The sequence below is a fragment of the Salmo salar genome, chromosome 02 (assembly GCF_965601325.2).
Source record: "Salmo salar chromosome 02, fSalSal1, whole genome shotgun sequence".
Taxonomy (NCBI): Eukaryota; Metazoa; Chordata; class Actinopteri; order Salmoniformes; family Salmonidae; genus Salmo; species Salmo salar.
In genome coordinates, this window is record NC_138292.1 from 8,145,274 (window position 1) to 8,157,844 (window position 12,571).

Here is a 12,571-nt window from a genome sequence, read left to right on the forward strand (position 1 = left end):
GACACAAGGAACAATAGACACACCAGTCTCTACACTGCAGATGAGCTGAAGGCAGTCATCAATGACCTTGAACCACAGAAGGTATTTGCACTGGTGACAGACAATAGTGCGAAATATGAAGGCTGCTTGGTCTAAAGTGGAGGAGTCCTACCCTCACATCACACCCATTGGCTGTGCTGCTCATGAATTGAATCTGCTCCTCAAGGACATCATGGCACTGAAAACAATGGATACACTCTACAAGAGAGCCAAGGAAATGGTTAGGTATGTGAAGGGTCATCAAGTTATAGCAGAAATCAACCTCACCAAGCAAAATGAGAAGAATAAGAGCACCACATTGAAGCTGCCCAGCAACACCCGTTGGGATGGTGTTGTCATCATGTTTGACAGTCTCCAGGAGGGGAAGGAGTCTCTCCAAGAAAAGGCCATATCACAGTCTGCCGATATGGACAGCCCCATCAAGAGGATCCTCCTGGATGATGTATTTTGGGAGAGAGTGGTAAGCAGCCGGAAACTCCTGAAACCTATAGCAGTAGCCATTGCACGGATTGAGGGAGACAATGCCATCCTGTCTGATGTTCAGACTCTGCTTGCAGATGTAAGAGTAGAAATCCATACTGCCCTGCCCACTTCACTGTTGCTCCAAGCAGAGGAAACTGCAGTTCTGAAATACATCAAAAAGTGTGAAGACTTCTGCCTGAAGTCCATACACGCCGCAGCATATATGTTGGACCCCAAGTATGCTGGCAAGAGCATCCTGTCTTGCCACCTTGGCCTGGATGAGGGCAAGGTTCTTGGTAGTCTGGCGAAGTACACTTCCAAGCAAGGGCTTTAGGATGGAGATGCAATATGGCAGTCGTGCCAACATATCTCATCAGCCACCTGGTGGAAGGGACTTTGTGGATCTGAGGCTCTTTCCCCTGATGCCTCCATCATCCTCCAAATCCCACCAACATCAGCCGCCTCAGAGCGCAACTGGTCCTTGTTTGGGAACACACACACACCAAAGCACGCAACAGGCTGACCATTACAAGGGTTGAAAAATTGGTGGCCATCCGGGCAAATGTGAGGCTTTTTGAGCCTGACAACGAGCCATCCTCAACAAGGTTGGAAAGTGACAGTGAAGATGAGGCTGATGTTCAAGAGGTGGATGTTGAGGAGGTCCAGGGAAAAGACATGGAAGCCTGAGAGGAAGACAACCAATGCTTTAGTTTCTAGACTATCATTTTACAGATGTATGTTGAAAATGTTTTTGGGAGATGCGATGGATCATTGGGGATCATTCAATATTCCCTTTCTTTTGTTGTTCAGTGAAATCATCCATGTGAAGAGTCAACTCATTTAATTAAAGTTTAATTCATAACTAAATTCTATATATTTTTTCAATTGGAAGGATTTAATCATTTGCAATTATGTCTACTTATGATACAGTAAAAGGTTTATGTTTCTGTCTCCATATGATATGGTAAATATACCCAATGCAAAAAACGAGAACGCTACCTGCCCTAATGCATTGTGCCAAGTGTAAAGTTTAGTGGAGGAGGAATAAGGGTTCAGGCTAGGCCCCTTAGTTCCAGTGAAGTGAAATCTTAATGTTACAGCATACAATGACATTCTAGATGATTCAGCATGTTAATGCCACCTAGCACAAAGCGAGGTTCATACAGAAATGGTTTGTTGAGATCGGTGTGGAAGAACTTGATTGGCCTACACAGAGCCCTGACCTCAACTCCATCCAACACCTTTGGGATGAATTGGAACGCTGACTGCGAGCCAGGCCTAAACGTCCAACATCCATGCCCGACCTCACTAATGCTCTTGTGGCTGAATGGAAGCAAGTCCCTGCAGCAATGTTCCAACATCTAGTGGAAAGCCTTCCCAGAAGAGTGGAGGCTGTCATGGCAGTGAAGGGGGGGACCAACTCCATATAAATGCCCATGATTTTGGAATGAGATAATTCGACAAGCAGGTGTCAACATTATTTTGGTCATGTATTGTAGTGTATCATATGAAATGGGTGATGGACATCCACAATAAATACCATACGAAATGAAACATCATATTAAATGGAGTGTCTCGGCTTTACGTACAGAATAATACGAAATGCTCTGAGTCCAGGTTGTCTAGTCAGTGAGAGGGAAGGATCATCACTAGCATGAAATGGCATGACAACAGAGCCTCATTACATAGGCTATAGCATGGTACAGTAGACAACTTCCACCCTGAATAAATGTGGATTTAACTGAGCCATATAGTCATCAGACAGTGGCCATAAAGCCATTAAATTCTTAATGTCCTAGCTAGCGCTGTGTGAGCTCTGACTCTCCGATTAAAAGAAAGGCTCCATCTGCATCATGTCTGGCATGGTGGCACGCACAGCTCCCCAGCTCAGCTCTGCTCATGCCTCAGAAACAGCTCAGAACACATTCCCTCCCCCACAAAACTCTGCTCTCTCTGTCTCTCTCTCTAACATATGGACATTCTACTGTAGGCCTACTGCTCTACTGAACACACAACTGACAACAGCAGCCTTCAAATATTTTCTTTCAGTTTTAAAGCTAATTTCCTGCAATTGTACACATTATGCCATGCAGCTGAGAGATGTTGCAGTTTTAAAGTACATTTTGGCCATGGAGCTAGTTTCCTGCATTTTTATACATTTTGCAAATGGCCAATGCTGTGTTTTTTTGTTGCTGAATGAATACTGCTAAATTAATTGTTTTGGGAATTTTCAGTTGTTTTGGGAATTTTCAGTTGTCAGTGTGAATGGCCTGCTCTCTCCCTTGGCTCCAGCTGCAGTACTGGTCTGTTCTGACGCTGTCTAGCAGAATCATCTTTAATCTCAGGGTTCAGTCAGGATGAAACAAATCACTTCATTAAAGCTTCATACTTGAGCAAACAACCCCCCCCCCTCCCCCAAATATGACTACACGTAAAACAGACTGCCCTGTCCTGTCCTGTCATTTAGCTTCATGCTTTGTAGATACACCTTCCTTCACCTACATTTAGAGCACAATACTCATGATCAACACAATAGACATCCCACCATGCCTTTCAAAGCATACAGAACATATATCTGAACCATTCAATACCCAACACAGAACATAGGAACACAGAACCCCACAACAAGCACGCTTCAGTCTGTGTGTGTTGGGTTGTTATTGAGGTCATTCTACTAGAAATGACCTGGACCCTGTGGCAGTAGAGGATGACAACTACCTCAGGCATCTGGGGAAACAGCAGAGTGAACAATCCTGCCCCCGGACTGTTACTGAGGGCAACAACCCACCACAACATGACTGTTACCGACGGCAACAACCCCCCACAACATGACTGTTACTGAGGGCAACAACCCCCCACAACATGACTGTTACTGAGGGCAACAACCCACCACAACATGACTGTTACCGACGGCAACAACCCCCCACAACATGACTGTTACTGAGGGCAACAACCCCCCACAACATGACTGTTACTGAGGGCAACAACCCCCCACAACATGACTGTTACTGAGGGGCAACAACCCACCACAACATGACTGTTACTGAGGGCAACAACCCACCACAACATGACTGTTACTGAGGGGCAACAACCCACCACAACATGACTGTTACTGAGGGCAACAACCCACCACAACATGACTGTTACTGAGGGGCAACAACCCACCACAACATGACTGTTACTGAGGGCAACAACCCACCACAACATGACTGTTACCGACGGCAACAACCCCCCACAACATGACTGTTACTGAGGGGCAACAACCCACCACAACATGACTGTTACTGAGGGCAACAACCCCCCACAACATGACTGTTACTGAGGGGCAACAACCCACCACAACATGACTGTTACTGAGGGGCAACAACCCCCCACAACATGACTGTTACTGAGGGGCAACAACCCACCACAACATGACTGTTACTGAGGGCAACAACCCACCACAACATGACTGTTACTGAGGGGCAACAACCCACCACAACATGACTGTTACTGAGGGCAACAACCCACCACAACATGACTGTTACTGAGGGGCAACAACCCACCACAACATGACTGTTACTGAGGGCAACAACCCACCACAACATGACTGTTACTGAGGGCAACAACCCACCACAACATGACTGTTACTGAGGGCAACAACCCACCACAACATGACTGTTACTGAGGGCAACAACCCACCACAACATGACTGTTACTGAGGGGCAACAACCCACCACAACATGACTGTTACTGAGGGCAACAACCCACCACAACATGACTGTTACTGAGGGCAACAACCCACCACAACATGACTGTTACTGAGGGCAACAACCCACCACAACATGACTGTTACTGAGGGGCAACAACCCACCACAACATGACTGTTACTGAGGGCAACAACCCACCACAACATGACTGTTACTGAGGGCAACAACCCACCACAACATGACTGTTACTGAGGGCAACAACCCCCCACAACATGACTGTTACTGAGGGGCAACAACCCCCCCACAACATGACTGTTACTGAGGGGCAACAACACCCCACAACATGACTGTTACTGATGGGCAACAACCCACCACAACATGACTGTTACTGATGGCAACAACCCCCCACAACATGACTGTTACTGAGGGCAACAACCCCCCCACAACATGACTGTTACTGAGGGGCAACAACCCACCACAACATGACTGTTACTGAGGGCAACAACCCACCACAACATGACTGTTACTGAGGGGCAATGCTGCTAGTTTTAAATCAATAGACACTGACATGTCATATTGTCAGGAAGCAGTAGTTAGTATGTGTAATTCAAATTCCAAGTCCATCGATCAGCAAATTGAGCTTGATCTAGATACTGGCACCCTTGTTCCCAGTCCCAGGTCAAACCATCCATCCTACTATCTCTCTGTATCTGTCTGCTTTACATAACTATTATATAACAGGAGAATCCTACTATCTCTCTGTATCTGTATGCTTTACATAACTATTATATAACAGGAGGATCCTACTATCTCTCTGTGTCTGTCTGCTTTACATAAATATTATATAAAAGGAGGATCCTACTATCTCTCTGTGTCTGTCTGCTTTACATAAATATTATATAAAAGGAGGATCCTACTATCTCTCTGTGTCTGTCTGCTTTACATAAATATTATATAAAAGGAGGATCCTACTATCTCTCTGTGTCTGTCTGCTTTACATAACTATTATATAACAGGAGGATCCTACTATCTCTCTGTATCTGTATGCTTTACATAACTATTATATAACAGGAGGATCCTACTATCTCTCTGTATCTGTCTGCTTTACATAACTATTATATAACAGGAGGATCCTACTATCTCTCTGTATCTGTCTGCTCTCCTGGCATCTCCCCTCATCTCCTCTCATCTCTCCTCTCATCTCCCCCTCTCCTCTCATCTCCCCCTCTCCTGGCATCTCCTCTCCTCTCTACACTCTCCTCTCTGCACTCTCCTCTCCTCTCTACACTCTCCTCTCTACACTCTCCTCTCTACACTCTCCTCTCTCTCCTCTCTACACTCCCCTCTCCTCTACACTCTCCTCGCTACAATCTCCTCTCATCTCCTCTCTACAATCTCCTCTCATCTCCTCTCTCACCTCTCCTCTCATCTCATCTCCCCTCTCCTCTCATCTCCTCTCTATACTCTCATCTCTACCCTCCCCTCTCTACCCTGTCCTCTCCTCTCTACCCTCTCCTCTCATCTATCTCCTCTCTCCCCCCTCTCCTCTCCTCTCTCCCCATTTCCCCCCTCCTCTCTCCAATAAGGACAAGTAAGAGCTCACAGTAGTAGTCAGCGTTTCAAATGGCAACCTAATCCCTTCATAGGGTTCTGGTCAAAAGTAGTGCACTATTTAGGGAATGGGGTGCCATTTGTGCTGCAAGATTTCTACTACGCCATTTGGGACACAGCCTACTAGAAAAGCTTTCCTTACTTGACTTTAGTGAAGACGATATCCACGTCCGTGAGGGTGACAGTTTTTCCGTCGATGATGCCGCAGTCCTTGCACAGCTTGGACCAGTTCTTGCCATGCATGTCCTTTCCTGTGGCACGCGTGTCGCCGTGGATGGCGAAGCGCCGGAATGACTCCTCCAGTGCGGTTATCTCCACGGGCGTCCGCGACCCTGCCCCACCCTCGCTGGTCCCGTTGGACTCGGAGGAAAGCCTTTTGGAGGCCCGGTCCTTGGACTGCTGTTCGCTGGGTGGACGCAGGGGAGTGGAGGAGATTGGAGGGTTGGAGTGCTTGGCCGTCTGAACTGTAAAATCTGCCATGCTGTCTCTGAGGAAGAGGAAAGAGACCGATACTATTAGCTGAAGAGCCAGGATGTGTGGTTTTCCTGTCTATGTGAAACAGATTTACATACTGTACATGAGTTAAGTATGTGGGACATAATACCAGCTCTGTGTCTCCTGTGTTAAACCACTGTGTTAGTAAAGGTGGACTGGGACATAATAACAGCTGTCTCCTGTGTTAAACCACTGTGTTAATACAGGTGGACTGGGACATAATAACAGCTCTGTGTCTCCTGTGTTAAACCACTGTGTTAGTAAAGGTGGACTGGGACATAATAACAGCTCTGTCTCCTGTGTTAAACCACTGTGTTAATACAGGTGGACTGGGACATAATAACAGCTCTGTGTCTCCTGTGTTAAACCACTGTGTTAGTACAGGTGGACTGGGACATAATACCAGCTCTGTGTCTCCTGTGTTAAACCACTGTGTTAGTACAGGTGGACTGGGACATAATAACAGCTCTGTGTCTCCTGTGTTAAACCACTGTGTTAATACAGGTGGACTGGGACATAATAACAGCTCTGTGTCTCTTGTGTTAAACCACTGTGTTAGTAAAGGTGGACTGGGACATAATAACAGCTCTGTCTCCTGTGTTAAACCACTGTGTTAGTATAGGCGGACTGGGACATAACAGGTCTGGAGCAGAAAAGGGGAATTCGCATCTCTACTGCATCATGCTATGATCCTGACTGTAGTTGAAGGAGATGACTGTAGGCGAAGGAGATGACTGTAGGTGAAGGAGATGACTGTAGGCGAAGGAGATGAAGGAGATGACTGTAGGTGAAAGAGATGAAGGAGATGACTGTAGGTGAAAGAGATGACTGTAGTTGAAGGAGATGACTGTAGGTGAAGGAGATGACTGTAGGTGAAGGAGATGACTGTAGGTCAAAGATATGACTGTAGGTCAAAGATATGACTGTAGGTGAAGGAGATGACTGTAGGTGAAGGAGATGACTGTAGGTGAAGGAGATGACTGTAGGTGAAGGAGATGACTGTAGGTGAAGGAGATGACTGTAGGTCAAAGATATGACTGTAGGTGAAGGAGATGACTGTAGGTGAAGGAGATGACTGTAGGTCAAGGAGATGACTGCTTGCGAAGGAGATGAAGGAGATGACCGTAGGTGAAGGACATGACCGTAGGTGAAGGAGATTACTGTAGGTGAAGGAGATGACTGTAGGTGAAGGAGATGACTGTAGATGAAGTAGATGACTGTAGGTGAAGGAGATGACTGTAGGTGAAGGAGATGACTGTAGGTCAAAGATATGACTGTAGGTGAAGGAGATGACTGTAGGTGAAGGAGATGACTGTAGGTGAAGGAGATGACTGTAGATGACTGTAGGTGAAGGAGATGACTGTAGGTGAAGGAGATGACTGTAGGTGAAGGAGATGACTGTAGGTGAAGGAGATGACTGTAGATGACTGTAGGTGAAGGAGATGACTGTAGGCAAAGGAGATGACTTTAGGCAAAGGAGATGACTGTAGGCAAAGGAGATGACTGTAGGCAAAGGAGATGACTGTAGGCGAAGGAGATGACTGTAGGTGAAGGAGATGACTGTAGGCGAAGGAGATGACTGTAGGCGAAGGAGAAGACTGTAGGCGAAGGAGAAGACTGTAGGTGAAGGAGATGACTGTAGGTGAAGGAGATGACTGTAGGTGAAGGAGATGACTGTAGATGACTGTAGGTGAAGGAGATGACTGTAGGTCAAGGAGATGACTGTAGGTGAAGGAGATGACTGTAGGTGAAGGAGATGACTGTAGATGACTGTAGGTGAAGGAGATGACTGTAAGTGAAGGAGATGACTGTAGGGGCAGCTCTAATCTTGTTCATCAGACCCTACGAGTCATGCACTATGTAGAGAATAGGGTCCCATTTTGGACAAGGGCTTAGCCTGGGGACAATGTTAGGACAGCTGTACAGACAGCCGTAGTGGTTTGACTTGGGTCCTCTTGTTCCCCTGTGAAAACACACTGTCTCTAACCCAAGGCTTGTTTCATTGGCTCTGGTTCTCTCTCTCTCACCGCTAACTCAGTGTGCTAGCTGGAGGCTGGAGGCAGGAGGCTGGAGGCAGAGCTTTAGCTCAGCTAGTTGTCAGTGGTGTGAGCCCAGGCTGACTGTGAATGGGCAGATGTCGTAAGTGTTCTGGCATGGAGGTGATGATTATTAATAGATCTCTGGTATTCAAGAGCAGACACACACACACACACACACACACACACACACACACAGCCAGTATTTCTACTGTTTCAAACTGCTGTGTTTCACTGTGATCGTGAGGTGATAGAACAGTTTAGAGAGAGGCAGACTGATTGAAGAAATGTTGGGCATTGATGATGATACAACAGCATATTCAGAGACATCTGTGACTATTTACCTTAGTTCAGCCAGCTTTGGGTCAGCCAGCTTTGGGTCAGCCAGCTTTGGGTCAGCCATGGCGCTGCAGTAGGTGATCTCCCCCTCTACACTGCTTGGACTAGGTGACTCTCTTAGTTTCTTTGTGCTGTGAAAAAGATTCAATGAACATTGTAAGTGACTGTGATGTTCACAGTCTTTCTCTGTGTGTGTGTGTGTGTGTGTGTGTGTGTGTGTGTGTGTGTGTGTGTGTGTGTGTGTGTGTGTGTGTGTGTGTGTGTGTGTGTGTGTGTGTGTGTGTGTGGACAAGAACGAAAGTGGAAAAAGTGATAGCCCATTGTTCATCAAAGTCTGAAAGCAAAGTGCAAAGTGCGGGACTGTGAGTGCTCCTACTTTCACATTGTGAGGCCTTCAGACTTATTAATCACCCTTCTTCTACTGTCCACATATTTATGACCCATCCAGTGATAACAACCACATCCCAAACGGCACCCTATTCCCTATATAGGATACTACTTACCCATAAGGCGCTGGTCAAAAGTAGTGCACTATATAGGGAATAGGGTGCCATTTGGGATGAAGACATATTTCATTATGTACTTGGCACCAAATCCAAAGCACTAAACTAGTAATAGCATGTCAATACAAATAACACCTTATAGTATAACCTAAATACTTATAGTTTAGATTAAAAACAAATACATACAGTATTGGTCAGTAAACAGTACTACAGTTAAAACCCTAACAGACAACAAAGTCATGTCCTGCCACAGCTGTCTTACCTCCTGTTTCTCATTTCTTCACCCCAACTGATAAAACCTGACTGCCTTCCTTTTTAAAGGCTGGCTATAGCCGAGCCCCTCTCCTGTTAAGGGCTTGTTTTACAACAGTCTTTCTCTGGCTACGTCCCAAAAGTCATGCACTATACAGAACAGGGTGCCGTTTGGGACACAGCCTCTCTCTCCAGATGCTTTCAGTCAGTCTGAGGAGCGGGAGCCCTCTTCAAACACATCACCGTCATCACCATTTGTGTCTACACACAGCAAGACAAGCGGCATTCAGATAAACACGGCATAAAACACTCCTGGATCACAGATCACATCTACATTAATAAAGACACACGCAGGTATTTTATTCCATGTTACATGTCTCATTTAAATACCTTGTGTAGATTTGAAAAGAGTAACCAATGACAGGTATCAGATTTTCAACAAAGCTTTGTTTTAGGAAGATACTGATGACTTACTGATAATGTTGTACCACTGAAGTAAATAAGGATTGTGCTCACCAAGTCGTTCCCATGGTGAACTACAGTAACCACTCAGCAGCCTCGCAGAACCCGTGTTGCCATGGCAAAGTACACCACAGCAAAGTCCCCCCCCCCCCCGACACACGCAGTTTGTCAGTTCTGACTGCTCCCAGACAGCAGTTCTGTTATCTATCTAGAGGTCCAGAATACGGACAGACAACTTTTATATTCCAGAAGATTTAAACTTCTTCTCCAACTGATTTCAACTGTCACTCTAATTTTCAAAAATATAGAGGAGTGAAGACTGGATAGTTGTTGTCATTCAATACACCCCCAGCCTCCTTCAGCACTACATGGGTGGTACGGCACCATGGGTGGCAAAACGGGGGTTTTGTTTACAAGACACAGCTACAAATCAAGCACATAAATGAACTCTAAGTACAGAAAACCCCAGATGGACCCTGAGTAAGGGCATTACGTTTCACAGGTCCATTCTTACAGGGAAAACAAGCGATAATTAATGTCTATCAATCATGTCATTGAGAACGAGGGACACTGGGGAGCCATTGTGACAGCACTGTGACAGCACTGTGACAGCTCTGTCTGGCTCTGAGTCCCATGGCCGTCTCTTCACACATACACACATGGTGGGTGACGTCGCTGGGTGCTACCGTTGGTGTTAGGGGGGTTGAGGTGCTGGCATGGGTCGTCCAGGACTCTGGCCAATACAGTATCCCAAATGACACCCTATGCCCTATATAGTGCATGACTTAGTGTTGACTAGGGCCAATAGAGCTCTGGTCTAAAGTAGTGCACTATATAGGGCCCTGGTGAAAAGTAGTACACTATACGTATATGAAATAGGGTGACTTTTGGGACTTGTTAAGTTAAGTGTTATAGCTCTAACTTGGTAAGTATTTAAACAGTTACCCTTGAAACCTAAACAGATCTAGTGACCAACCATTCAACTACTGAACTCCCAACTTCAGGAAAAAACAAAGAACTGTATTATAGAGTACACATAAAGAGTTTAACAGCATCTCTCTTCCACACATTAATAAAAACAGTGACATGACCAAGCATTTCGCTACACCCGCAATAACATCTGTTAAATATGTGTATGTGACCAATAACATCTGCTAAATATGTGTATATGACCAATAACATCTGTTAAATGTGTATATGACCAATAACATCTGTTAAATATGTGTATCTGACAAATAACATCTGTTAAATATGTGTATATGACCAATAACATCTGTTAAATATGTGTATCTGACCAATAACATCTGTTAAATATGTGTATCTGACAAATAACATCTGTTAAATATGTGTATATGACCAATAACATCTGCTAAATATGTGTATATGACCAATAACATCTGTTAAATATGTGTATATGACCAATAACATCTGTTAAATATGTGTATGTGACCAATAACATCTGTTAAATATGTGTATATGACCAATAACATCTGTTAAATATGTGTATCTGACCAATAACATCTGTTAAATATGTGTATCTGACCAATAACATCTGTTAAATATGTGTATCTGACCAATAACATCTGTTAAATGTGTATCTGACCAATAACATCTGTTAAATATGTGTATGTGACCAATAACATCTGTTAAATATGTGTATCTGACCAATAACATCTGTTAAATATGTGTATCTGACCAATAACATCTGTTAAATATGTGTATCTGACCAATAACATCTGTTAAATATGTGTATATGACCAATAACATCTGTTAAATATGTGTATGTGACCAATAACATCTGTTAAATATGTGTATGTGACCAATAACATCTGTTAAATATGTGTATGTGACCAATAACATCTGCTAAATATGTGTATATGACCAATAACATCTGCTAAATATGTGTATATGACCAATAACATCTGTTAAATATGTGTATGTGACCAATAACATCTGTTAAATATGTGTATGTGACCAATAACATCTGCTAAATATGTGTATCTGACCAATCACATCTGCTAAATATGTGTATATGACCAATAACATCTGTTAAATATGTGTATATGACCAATAACATCTGTTAAATATGTGTATGTGACCAATAACATCTGTTAAATATGTGTATATGACCAATCAAATGTGATTTGATATCCCAACATTCCTGCTACTAGTGGTACAGGACCTTGGATGATCTATGTGAAACTTTCACACAATCTGGTTTCAGCTTGTATCCTGCCAAACAAGACTTTCCCAGCAAATTCACTCCACTTTCTCTGGAACCATCTACATGTACTGACAGACTTGACTTCCCTCCGTGCACATACTTGTGTTTGGGGAAGACTTTAGGCTGTTTATTTACTGTGACACCCTCATCCCTACGATAGAGTGCTCTGTGACACCCTCATCCCTACGATAGAGTGCTCTGTGACACCCTCATCCCTACGATAGAGTGCTCTGTGACACCCTCATCCCTACGATAGAGTGCTCTGTGACACCCTCATCCCTACGATAGAGTGCTCTGTGACACCCTCATCCCTACGATAGAGTGCTCTGTGACACCCTCATCCCTACGATAGAGTGCTCTGTGGCACCCTCATCCCTACGATAGAGTGGTCTGTGGCACCCTCATCCCTACGATAGAGTGGTCTGTGACACCCTCATCCCTACGATAGAGTGCTCTGTG

The 12,571-nt window shown here is 44.6% G+C and overlaps 1 protein-coding gene across 2 annotated transcripts in view; it reads right to left on the bottom strand.

The window, feature by feature from the left end:
• Positions 1-12,571, bottom strand: part of LOC106573570 (tubulin polymerization-promoting protein) — a 44,446-nt gene that overhangs the window by 12,397 nt on the left and 19,478 nt on the right. Inside the window, exons 1-3 of one of the 2 annotated variants that reach the window (XM_045696996.2) lie at positions 9,437-9,512; positions 8,677-8,802; positions 5,944-6,288 (exon numbers count right to left, since the gene is read on the bottom strand). In XM_045696996.2, coding sequence (XP_045552952.1) covers positions 5,944-6,288; positions 8,677-8,802; positions 9,437-9,450 — 485 coding nt within the window. In that variant the 5' untranslated portion in view covers positions 9,451-9,512. Of the gene's footprint in view, positions 1-5,943; positions 6,289-8,676; positions 8,803-9,436; positions 9,513-12,571 lie in introns of those variants that run through there. The other variant, XM_045697000.2, reaches the window with a different exon arrangement.